This window comes from Corvus cornix, chromosome 2 (genome assembly GCF_000738735.6).
Source record: "Corvus cornix cornix isolate S_Up_H32 chromosome 2, ASM73873v5, whole genome shotgun sequence".
In the NCBI taxonomy this organism is placed as follows: domain Eukaryota; kingdom Metazoa; phylum Chordata; class Aves; order Passeriformes; family Corvidae; genus Corvus; species Corvus cornix.
The window spans coordinates 32,514,353-32,526,622 of record NC_046333.1 but is presented as its reverse complement, the minus strand read 5'-3'; the positions used below and the strand labels follow the sequence as shown (position 1 = coordinate 32,526,622).

At 51.3% G+C, this 12,270-nt stretch overlaps 1 protein-coding gene and 1 long non-coding RNA gene across 4 annotated transcripts in view; one reads left to right on the top strand and one right to left on the bottom strand.

The window, feature by feature from the left end:
- Window positions 1–8,166, bottom strand: part of TBX20 (T-box transcription factor 20) — a 42,226-nt gene extending 34,060 nt beyond the window's left edge. Inside the window, exons 1-3 of one of the 3 annotated variants that reach the window (XM_039549796.1) lie at window positions 8,071–8,166; window positions 3,512–3,746; window positions 2,008–2,172 (exon numbers count right to left, since the gene is read on the bottom strand). In XM_039549796.1, coding sequence (XP_039405730.1) covers window positions 2,008–2,172; window positions 3,512–3,746; window positions 8,071–8,101 — 431 coding nt within the window. In that variant the 5' untranslated portion in view covers window positions 8,102–8,166. Of the gene's footprint in view, window positions 1–2,007; window positions 2,173–3,511; window positions 3,747–5,771; window positions 6,074–8,070 lie in introns of those variants that run through there. The other 2 variants (XM_039549797.1, XM_039549795.1) reach the window with 2 other exon arrangements.
- A 347-nt stretch (window positions 8,167–8,513) lies between these two features.
- LOC109144497 lies at window positions 8,514–12,002 on the top strand. The gene is made up of 3 exons (XR_002045289.3): window positions 8,514–9,646; window positions 9,843–10,197; window positions 10,292–12,002. It is a non-coding gene; the product is annotated as an uncharacterized LOC109144497 (long non-coding RNA).
- Window positions 12,003–12,270: the final 268 nt, after the last annotated feature.

Genomic DNA, 12,270 nt, shown 5'->3' with positions numbered 1-12,270 from the left:
TCATAACTTCATTAAGGGCTTCTGTTACTGGAGCAGGACCAAACTCGTTTCAAGATGGGAGGAGAACTACTTTTAATCTGTTCAAGCAAGACTGAGACCTCCCACCTCAAAAGATGCATTAATACTCTAGAAGAAGCACTGGTAATGCAAACATTGGCACGCTGAACCTCTTGACATCCTTTTTCTCACCGAAGAGAAGTATAAGGAGGACAACGTGCATAAATGTATCTGTAAGTACCATCCACACAAAGAAGCAGCTATCTTTGCCTGTGCTCTGATCAACAGTCTGTTTAACTATGCATCCTGAAAATAAAGCAGGAAAGGTGTACGTTTACACATGAGGGCAAAGCATCCTGAAAATGGAACAGCACAGATACACTTTTGCACATAGGGGGACTGATCTGTTGAGGACTCCTGAACGTTACCACAGTACAATAACAACTATTAAACTTCAAGAAGGTTTTATCCAACACTCGGCAGAGCAGTTGCTAATTATTCCAATCTCTTGTCTTATGTTCTAGTATTTCCTTGTTGAATGAGTCTATGCCAGAGAGAGTGTGAATTAGTAATCTATTTAAAGGTATCCCAAAAGGGGCGTGAACAGAAAAATAAGAAGGGGGAAACCCTGCCTTAAAATTGTTTCTGTTCTTCTGTTATTTCTTCTTTTGATGCTGACTCCTTTGGAGCAGGATCTGTGTTTTTTCTTTGGGTTTTGATCAGTGCCCATTACAATACGTCAAATGAAGCCCTCAGACATTTACCACACTACAAGAAGGAGTTTTTGGCCACGAAAACAAAGCAGACATAACTCCTAGGTTGCTGTCTTTAATCACAGCTTCTTCTCTGCCTGCGCTTTTTGTTTATTTACTTCCCTGAACAGCCTTCCAGAGATCACCAGTCACCAAGATTTCAGTTCAACACTTTATATAAGGAAATCGTGCACTGTTTGGTGCCTATACTCACACACCAAAAAATTTGTTTCCATTTCTTGCATTTCACTTATAATTTTTGCCTCTGTAATAAGCAAGTTCTTAACCCCAGGCTAAGCCACGGAGCAGATCTGTGTTCCTGCACAGAGCCCTCCACAAAAAGTTTCTTTGAAGCCAGAGAGGCATCCGCGTTATTTCCCTATCTCCGGCTCTGACTCAGCAAAGCCTTTCGACATGTGCTGCAGTCTTACTGGACTTGGGGACTGAAGTAGGTACAGAAGTGCTGGGCTGAATACGATGAAGTGTGGGTCTCCTCTGAAGTGCCCTCCCACTGCACAGCCCAGCGCTGCAGCCTCAGCTGCCCAGTGCTTAAAGGAATCAGTCAGTAATTATATTAATAGAATGACTTTAGCAATTAAACTTCTAAAGCATTTGTTTCTGTGTAGGAAAGGGAATTTATTTTACAGAGGGTTTTTTTTTTCCTGATGTATCAGAATATGTCATGATTTCTTAACGACAAAGAAAGTAACTATGCCGTGGAACTGATGTGTACTTTGCCTGCTGTCTAAGAGATGATTAAAATCAAGAATAAAATCACTGGTCAGCAAATGTTGGATATGTTACAGAAATAATATCATTTCAAGCCTAAACAGCAATGAACTGCAATTTATTTCTACTTTGGCTTGGCTGGTGGTGCCTGGATTGCTTTAAATTATGAGGTCAAATATTGGGGGGGCAAATCCAAGGGAAAAATTTTTTTTTTTTTTTTAAAGCTTTCTTATCTGAGTCATGACAAACTTCATTAAAAAGAATTAAAACAAACAATATGTATAAAAGAACTCTTAACCAAATTCTACATGTCTTGGAATATTCAGTATAAATCAAACCTCAGGCAGAGATCTGAGGCCAGATTCTGCAGCACAAAATTTGTAATCAGAGTTTTGTAACCAATTTTGTTGAGCATGGACTCAAAATTTTAGAGCACTGTCTGCAAACAAAATGGAAAGATTAATACAAGGTATTTCTTGAAGAAAAAAAAGTAAAGAGAAATAAAAGACCAGCAATAAAATCTACAAACCTTGCAGGGAGAGGAGGGTCAGCTTTTCCAGCCACTAACCAGGAAGACCTGTGGTAGGCATATCTATATCTTTTATTGTCCACAGGAACTATATCCATTAACACAATATACTTGGCCTCAGGATCCACTCCCGAGAAGGAAACCCTGATCGTAGGAAACATTCTCCTGAAATAAAGGCAAATCAGAAAATAAATATTTGGGCAGAGAACAGAAATAAGAGAGCTTCTGAAAGGCTGCTAAAAGTAACAATTATATTTAAATCCCCTGAAAAAACTTAAAGCATCTATTGATTTTGCCTCCACATGATGGAAGTTAAATCTTGTGTCTCTCTAATAAGGAGACAAAAAGCAGCTTGAAATCGAAACGATATTTGGGAAGCAAAAAGAAAAATATGGTAAAGGTGAAAAAGTAAAGGACAAATATACTATTTGCCTGTTAGTTAAAAGTACACAATGATTTCAGAAGATAGTTATAGCTAAGGTACATAAATCTTTAGAGACTTGGATTTCTTTTAATTATTTATTTTTTACGGGATCCATACTACTGTAAGGGAAGTATTCCAGAAATTTTTTTGGTCATTATTCTCCCATATGTTAGATGAGTGTTTTCTTAAGCCTGCTCACAATATTTTTGAATGAAATTTTCAAAACTAGAAACTTTCTTTTCTGTACTAAACTTTTGACAAAACACAATTTTAAAGTGTAAGGTTATCCTGTGGACCAGAAAAAAAAGTTAAATAATTTTTAACAGGTTATAATTTTCAACTTTAAAGTGCATGTTTTATACCTACTTTTTTTAAAAAAACAAAACAAAACAAAACAAAAACATATACCGATAGAACTAACCAGTTAGGGAAAAAAAATAAAAAATCGTCTGGGAACGACATTAGTAAAAAGTAACTTTGGGGATTGAAAAACCCGAAAAGACATTTGGCTCCTCTGGGCTGCATTTTACTGACCCAAACCCCAAAAGCTTTACTGAAGAAACGGCATGGTTTGAGGTGACAAGAAAGCCTGGAATTCTTTTGCGCATTTTTGCAACCGAGAGAAAAGAACCAACCAAACCAAGCTCTGACTTAATCATTCTCCCACGACCCCGCGTTCCCCGTGGTCTGTACCAACCTAGCCCCTCGAAATCACTGCGGGATTTTAGTCGCAGACCTGACTATTAGGGAAACAACACTTCTACCCTGCCGCCAGGACGCCCCGGATGGATTTCAGCCGGCCCCGCTGCAGCGCCCCGCGCCCCGCTGCCGCCCCGGGCCGCCCCTCCCTCTGCCCCGGCGGAGCTCCGCGCCCCGCTCCGCGCAGCGCCGGGCTGGGCCCGCCGAGGGGCTGCGGCAATTATGGGGCTTCACCCTCCTCTTCCTCCCCTTAACCCAGCCGTGCTGTTCTCCCGTTACAAAAAACTGCGGGGTTTCGGTAATTTTGTCTTTTTTCCCCCCTGTCCAAAGCCACTTTTCGAAAGATGCCCAGGGGGAAGACCCGGGGCTGCCCAGCCTTACCTCCCGGATTTGGTGATGATCATCTCGGTACCCAGTTCATGAAACTTGTCCCAGAGCTCCTTGGTCTCCAGGCTGCAGGAGATTTTGGCCATCTCCTCGCTGGGGATGATGGGAGTGGTGGGGATGAGGGGCTCGGTGCACAGGGAAGAAGGGCTGCTGCTAAAGTCCCCGTGAGGGTCCAGGCTGGATAAATCACTCAAAGGCTGGGCGCAAGAGGATTTCTCAACGAATTGTTCTGCAGGGTTTGAGGAAAAAGAGAGAGGGAGAGAGAAAAAGAAAAAGAGACACAGAGGATTCAGCTAGGACAACGCGACCACCGAGACGAGCTATTTAAAAAACTAAATATCTATAAAAAAGGCATTTTTCGTTCGACTGCCGCCGCTCTGCCCCAGCACACCCGCAGACCCGGCTGATTCCTTAGGCATCCGCTCATCATTTGAGGGCAGCGGTGGTGATTTTCGGAGATGAGCTCCGGGAAGAGCCCGGTGCGGATCCACTCCGCGGGGCACGGCGGGGCAGAGCCAGCCCTGCGCGCTACCCCCGCCGCTAACCGAGGGGTTCCACGAAAAGGTCACTAATTCTCATTAAAACGGGAGCGTTGGGCGCCGAGGGGCTGCTGAGGGCCAGGGTCACGCTGGGGGAGCACGGGAGGCTGCTCCTGGACTGCACCGCTGACAGAGAGCGCAACACAGAAGGAGCCCGAGCGCGGCCGCGCAGGCTCCGCGCTTCCTCCTCGGGGAAGAGAACCCCAAATAACAATTAAACAGCGGGCACGGGCTCGCCCTCCCGGAAAGCTGGGTCTGCCTTTCTCCCTGGCGGTTTGCTGACACTGAACACGCTCGTTTGGAGAAACTGTCTCCAGGGGAGCTGCGTGCGGCCGCGCAGCCTACGCGGGTGCAGTAGCTGCTGCCGACGCTGGCCGCCCGCCGCGCCTGGCTTTCCGCCGGCGCTGCCGCCCACCCCCGCCCGCCCCGGGAGGCTTCGGGCGCTTCAGCAGCTCCGTTGGGAGTTTCCGCCAGAGGCGAGGCCAGGAGGGAGCAGGGCTGCGAAGGCTCTGCCCCGGCTCCGCGATGCGGCACCGGGATACGGCGACGGATCCGCCGCTCGGCGCCAAAGAACAGGAGAAGCACGAACGCGCCCTGCCCCTCCAGGGAAAGGTTTTGCCTAAAGCTCCAGTTAATAAAAACCGAGTTACAGGCAGTCGTTTCCCTTCGATTTTTAGTTGAACGACATGCGGGAAGGGGTTAAAAAAATTTTGAAAAGGCAAATTAAATAAGCGTTTTCAGAAAAAAAAACCAACCAAACAAAGAACAACTCCACTAACACTAACTTTAACACCGACCCATGTAAATATGCCGATCGGGAATACTACAACATTCTCGGCCTACATTAGCGCCCAGACTAAAAACTGAAGTTCACAAGGAATCCCTAGACTATGTGAAATCTTTTGAGACAGTTGATTAGGTGGAGCAGACGCTGAGGGAGCTGCCTTTGCTAAATTCTTTTAAGATTGAGTGTAATCCTGTTCATTGGCGCCCTGAACGATTAACACATATTTTGTAGTTTTCTGCGAACTCCTGGATACACGCAAGGATGACAAACCGCAGAAACTTGGGGGGCCGAGGGGGAGGAGGCGAAGATGTTAATGTCTTTTAAAAGCTTTCAGGATTCTGAATCGAGGCAACCGAATAGAAGCGAAGTCGCTTACCCGAAAATCGCGAGCACTTAAACTCCTCCCGGTCTATGTAGAACAAAACAGCATGTATGAGCCTACATCGAGGAGCTGTGAAAGGATTTTCAGGTCTACGCACAAGTTTTACTACCCTTGTAAGCCTAGGCACGATAACGGAGAGTCTCTTAATTGACTTCAGAACCAGGGTGGATTTGCAATAAATATTTAAGAGATTCATTTCATATCAGCGAAGAGAAATGGAACTACCTTAGAGTGTGGGATTATTCTACAAACGGCGAATCTGGATAAATAAGAGGCGTAACTGAAACTGGAGGAATTTAGGAAACTCTTTATGCTATAAACAGCCTCGCCTAAAAACGGCGATAGGTGATGAAGGGGCTCAACCTTCAAGCTTAGGTGGTGCTGCTTTTCCCTCCGCAGGGAAAACCTTCGGGCAGGGGGGACGCGCCGCTTCCCCGGCCGGCTGCCGGAGCACCGAGAAGAGTGAGCCAGTGCGGCCAGGGCCAGACGGACGGACGGGAGCTCCGCACCCCACGGACACCGGCGGTCACCCCCATCCCCACTCACCCAAAGGCTTGATGGTGCTCTCGGGGGACTCCTTGTCCTTGGAACTGCCGCTCGACATGAGGGCGGCAATGGAGAAGGCGTTGGCCCGGGAGGAGAGCTGCGGCTTAGGGGGCGGCGTGTACTCCATGGCCACTGTGCGGGGAAGCGGCGCGGCTCGGTGCGGCGCTGCCCGGACGGGGCGGGCGGGAGGACCGGCCGGGGGTGGCGGACCGGGATACCGGGAGCACTCTGCTCCCGGCGCCGCGAGCTCCCCCGCCTTAACGCGGGGCCGCGGAGATCCTATCGGCCGGCGGCCAATCGGCGCCGGGACACGTCAAGGGCCCCGGCCCGGCCCGGCCCGGCCGCGGGGGAGGGGGCGGAGGCGGGCGGCAGCGGCAGCGGCAGCGGCAGCAGCAGTAGTAGTAGGAGGAGGAGGAGGAGGAGGAGGAGGAGGAGGAGGGACGGACGGGAGGGAGGGAGGGAGGGAGGGGAGAGGAGGGGAGGGGAAGGGAAGGGAAGGGAGGGGAGGGGAGGGCAGGGCTCTGGCCGCCCGCGAGGTGGGGAGGGGGCGGCTGGCCCTCGGGACGGCTCCCCGGAGCCTCTCCCCTTTTGGGCACCCCAGCCCCACTCCCCGCCGGGGCCCCGGCTGCGGTTCGGGGTGCGCCCTCCGCTCCTCGGAGCCCTGGGGGCGGGAACGGGGGGGGCAGGCCCCGCGGCCGGGGATGCTCCCGGGAAGGTCCCCAGGCTATTCGCTTTGCCGAGACAAGAAACGGCGGAGAGGCGCTTGAAAGGATGAAACGTAACTGTGGATTTTTCTGGTGCGTGCGTGTGAGTGTTAATTTTCTCTTCTACATTCAAATGTTGAAAGACCACAGCTTTCAAAGCAGCCGTTTTCGTCGTTGTGTGCTTTCCGCTGGGACAGAATGTTCCTTAAGGCTCATCGTGCCCTTGGTTTTCCTGCACCGGATCCCAAATATTGTCATCCCGGTGAGATGTACTCGCCCCCACCGACTCCAGGGGAGACCCTTGCAGCATTCCCCTTTTAGCCAAACCAGCGCGTGGGCCGCTGATCGCACAGTTTTCTTCAACTCCATTTCATCGGCTGCGCCGAAATAGATGGTATTGATCAAGCACATAAGACAGAGAAAGTCGGGACGGGCTGATGGTACCAACGAGCAGATTATTCCAAGGTAGTGATTTAAGTAAGTTGCTCACCAGTATTCTTTCACACGTATAATAGAAACATACTCTCATGAATAAATAAATAAAGAAAAGCGGTGCGTTTAATTCCTTTAAATAAAAATATTACTGAAAATATTTACTCGCTAGAACGATTCACAAGAGGACATGCAACTTGGTCACTGAAGTTCCACCTTTTAAACCTAGAACAGAATCCAAGAACTTTTAGTATGCACGCTTGTGCCAAGAGCCATACATAGCCGGTGTCTCTCCGTTCCTGCTGCACTTAATTAATTAATATGGAGAAACAATTATTCGGGTCACCCTTCACAGCCAGTGGAGTGGGGAAGACGAAACAGTGCTTTATCACTTTGAGTTCAGCGGGAACCAACTGCAGTTTGCCTTTTTATTACCTGAATTTTGCCAATAGATAGAATACATGTCACAAACGGGACGTGCATATTTAGAAGCGCCTGAAGCGTCTGGCAGAGGATTCTGGCGTCGCCCGCAGCAGTCTGGGGGCCCAGTCTAGCCTCAGGCATTAGCGGGAGGAGAGGGGCGAAAGGGGAGAGCCCGGCCAGTGCCGCGGCCGGCGAGCCGGGAGGGCCAGCTCACGAAGCATCGCCTCTTGCTTGACTCAGGGAACCAGAGACGAGCGGTTCTGCCGACATCAATCTTAAGCAAACAAACAAAAAGTCCCTCCAACAGTTTACCACTTTATCCCGAGGGACATCCCGCCAAGTACGGGTCCGACTTCCCTGTGGGACAGCCCTGCTGCTGGGACCCCTCCCGGCGTGCGAGGGGCGGCGGGACGGGGGTCCCGAGCTCCCGGCCCTGCGCTCCCTTGGCTCTACCTGAAAAGCAGGGTTCGGCCTGCCTGAAAAGAAAGACAAAGGAGGGTACAAACAGCCGGGGAAATTATTCTATTCACCGTTCCTCTGGTGACGGGGCTGCCTAAGTCTCCTTTGGTTTCCTACCTACTGTATGCGCCGGGCAAATAAGGATAATAAAACCCACGAGCTCTCGTCAAAGTAACAGCACAGATCCTACTGGGGAAAAAAAAAAAAAAACCGCCCAAACAAAAAACAATCTCTCTTTTTCCCTTGCTTATTTCTGTCCCCCAGCAGTGAGGGTAACATACCTGTGCCTAGCAGGGGCTGCTCCCAGTCCATCGGGGCTGAGGGGAGAGGGGTGGCGGGTGGCCGTGGACATTTCAGTGCGTCCGTCTGGGAAACACCGGCTCAGCCGCGGTAGCTGAGGAGCTCCGGACTGATTTCTGCTCTCTCTTGCCACGGGATTTCCACTCCCGCGCGGCGCCCGGTCATTGCCTTGGCCCGGGGGAGGAGGACTCGGCCGCAGCGGGGGGAAGAGCTGCGCAGTGAAAGGGGCACGGCGCACCCGGGCGCGGAGACGAGCGGAGCGGCGGGCGAGGGGGAACCGAGGCCACGGCGCGGTCGTGGAGCTGGGACGGGGCTGCCGGTCACCTCCGGGCAGTGGGTTGCCCCTCTGGGAGAGGAACTGGCCTTGGGAGCTTGCGGGTCTCGTACCTTGGAGGTAAAAAAAACGGGGCGGAAAGAAACCAGGAGCTTCGTTTTATTTTATTTTAAACGGGTCCATCCACACGAGATGGCTTTTCTTTTGCTTGGTTAAGTCATGCAATTTTTCGCTCTATCCCACGAGAATCTATATTTTTTTAGGGTTTTTTTTTTCCCCTTGCTCCGCCTCTGATAAGGAAATGAGCCTTGTCTAGACGTCCAGAGCACCCCCCTCCTTCCCCGTGGGCAGGGAATGGGTCTCATCTCCGGCCGCCTAATTCTCGCTACGGCTCTCTCCCCCGCCGGGGCCGGACTGGGGAGACACAGGGATCAGGGAACCCGAGTGCGGAAAGGGAGAGAGCCCGGCTCCCCTGGGCTGCTTTGCCGTCCCTGCCCATGGCCCTCTCCGGCGACGGGACGGCTTCCAGAGACCAGGGGGTGGCAGGGGAACATACCACCACCACAGTGCTCTTGATGCCTCTCTGCTTTCCCAACCAAGTGGATGTATTTAATAACGTCCGCGCGCTCTTCCCAGGGGATGCGAACCGGAGCTGCCAGTCCCCGCCGCACCCAGGCAAAGAGCGGCTGTCACCACTGTACCGACCCCCTCCCGAGAGCAGAGTTACTGACCCTGCTGCTCCCCAACAGGGCAGTTGCCTCGTTTGAACCCGTTTCAATTAAATCCTTCGTTATTGTTTATCCGTTTATGAAGAACACGCAATCTACACTGCAGTTTGTTTTTAATCTAGCAAATCCATGTGTTTGTCGCGGGTGTCAGCCTGCTGTGGCAGAGACATTTCATTAGGCTTCATTATTCTTGTAAAGTACTTTTTTCTCCCCTTCCTTGGTCTAAAAAGCTCCTTACTCTCTTGTGCGCCAGCAAAAAACAGCGTGTGGTAATCGCTGCACACCTCGTCGCGTTCGTTCGGTTCCCAGCTTTAATCAGGATTAGGGCTCAGTTTCGCCGCCAGGTTTCAAACAGGGAGCTTGCGGCCCCCCTCCAAAACCCCTCTCTGATCCCTGAAAAGCCAAGGAGTAAACCCGATTCCGTGAAAACCATGAGAACCACTTCTTCCCGGCCCTTTCCTCACCAAGACAAAATCGCGACGGCAACGACACACGAGGGACAAAAAACCCGCACAGACCCGCCGGGCAACCTAGGGTCCAGAGAGATGGTTTCAGGTGAGCCTTCGCTTGTGTGACAAGAGCTCCGACGCTGCGCGTTTCTGCGCGGCCGCGCAGGGCCGCCGGGGGGGGGGTGTGCGGAGAGGGGCGCAGACCGTGCGGGGAGCCGCGCTCAGGTTTTAAGCAACTCTTTCGCGTAGTGATGAGGGGCCGTCGCCCTTTCTCTCTCTTTTTTTTTTTATTCTCGCAAAAGCCCCCACGCCGCACACTTCTCGCCGCAGAGACAAACCTGGGCTGTGGTACCCGTGGGGCTGCCCCCCGGAAATGGGCCCGGCACCGAGCCGAGCTGGCACCCGCTCTTCTCCCGGCTGTCCCTTGGGATAATCTGACATTTGCATCCCATCCCTCCTCCTCCGTTACTTCCCCGTGTCCCCTCCGGATCCGTCGCCTGTGCGGAGGGCAAGATCACCTTTCCCTTTAATTAGGAACCTATAGGTGAGGGGTGCTGCTGCCGAAACCCTCCCTGCCGCCGTCCCACCCTGACCGCTGCTGGCCTGGTGCTGCCCGGAATCTGTGTCTGACCCTCCAGCCCACACCCCCTCTCCAAGGTAACCTACAGCACTGCTTTGGGATCGAGCTTACTCCTGCCTCGGGAGGGAAGAGTTAAAATTTTTTACTCTTTCTTATTTTTCACCCTTGTAGATGAAAACAGTTTCTCCAGTAAAAAGAATGGTGTTTATTCGCTCGGGCGGAGTCTCAGGATCGCCCGTTCGTGCCTTGCGAGCGCACCGCTACTTTACAAAACGATGGCTACAGCACTACCCGGCTCCGGCTTGGGCTCTGCTCCACTGCAACCTCACGCGATTATCAGCCCGGCTTTCAGGAGCTTTTTTCTCCTCCGCTGCACATAATTCTATTGCTCTGTCCGCCGGATTCCTCCTCTCTTTGCGCTCCCCGATTTCGGAGCAGCCCCCGCTCCCAGTGCTCTTGCTGCGGCAGGGACATCGCTCCACTGCCGCGGCTCCACGCTCTCCCCTTCACGGAAAGAGCCGCGCCAGCAAGGCAGAAGCCCACGTACCCGAGATCCAATTTCACAACAAAAACATCTCAATGTCACCTACGGCGAGAAGGTGGCTTATTGGAGCAAAATGCGAGGCATTTTAAACCCATTAGGCATCTCCCAGATGCAAATCCAATGGTGGAAAGAGAAAGGCTCTATTAAGACCCGAGGGCTGACAATTAGATTATAGTCCAATTGCCAGTGGATAATGTGCTAAAAGCTTTCCCATTTAGTGTAACTCCTCGCTGAAAATTATTCACACTTCGCAGGCTGCCGCGCTCCTGAACGGGAGACGTCTTTGTCCGCGTAGAGCGCGAACAGCCGGGCATAACTCGACACAGACACACGGACAGATGCACACGCAGGAGGTCTCGCAGCCAGGAGGATCACTGAGCACATCCTTCCCGATCCAGAGCCGTGTGGCAAATCTGTTCGTGGTACAAGCTGACGAGCGCACGCACCGCCGCTACAAAGGTGCCAGGACAAGTGCCCCATGGGCGCACAGGCACCTCTTCCAACGTGCCATACTGTGTGTATTTAGCATGGTTTGTGTAGAGCATAGCTTGGAAGATCATCGAGTTCTCAAGCACACATTGCCGCGTCAGCTGCACACAATTAGACTTTAATGTTCCTTCATGTGCAGAAAATACACTAGTTTCCGTATAAACCTAAAGTTTGTATTTAATGACAGGGATGACATTTTCATTAAAAATAAATATCTGAGTTTGGGTACTCCACAGATTATTTCTTTCAGTTTAAAACCGTCACTAAAAGCTGATGAAATTTTCACTAAGGGCTTGAACTCCCAACTCTCTGCGGCTATAATTTGAAGTACCACCAAGCAGTACATGAGTTCGGATGTGATCATTTAATTCCAGTATTGCAAAATCTTTGTCATGGGGTGAGGGGCTTTGCAGCCGCCGATGCCGTGCCTGCCCGGAGGGCGTGGGGACTGTTAGCCTCCCTCCCCGCGGCGCGGACAGGCTCCTGCACCCCTAGGGAAGACGATGCTCTACGGCGGCCGGCCAGCATTACGTCCTGCCCCAGGGGAGTCTGCCCTGGACCGGAGGGCGGTGGAGGACAAGGTTGGGTTCCCCATAGCAGGATGGGGTAGGCAGAGGCAGCCAGGGCCTTCCTGACTATTCACTGAGGGAATCTCTGCCCCCCATCATGTCACACGTACCAAAAATCCTGAGCCTTTTTGGTTTTTTTAAAGGTATATACATATAAATAATAAACACACAAGTTTGTCTTGCTCACCTTCCCCAACGACACCGAATTGAAAACTAAAGCAAAACGAGTCATCCCCCCAAACACCCAGAACTGCTCCAGGACCGACACAATGCACACCAGGCTTGAAGTGACCAAGCACCAGCTTTGGATTTTGGGGTTTAAATCGGTGGTCTGAAGTGTTATGAAAAGCCACAACTTTAATGCTCTATTTTTATACAACCATTTTATGCTCAATTTCAAACCAAAGTCCTTAGGAGCCCTTCCACCTGTTTTGCAGAGTTAGAGGAAATATGAATTAACTGGCAGAATTAAGCAGAAAGGCTGGAATGTTAGAGAGAAAGATGAGATCAGAAAAGCTCCTTCACAGGTCTCGAAAAAGACAACACAG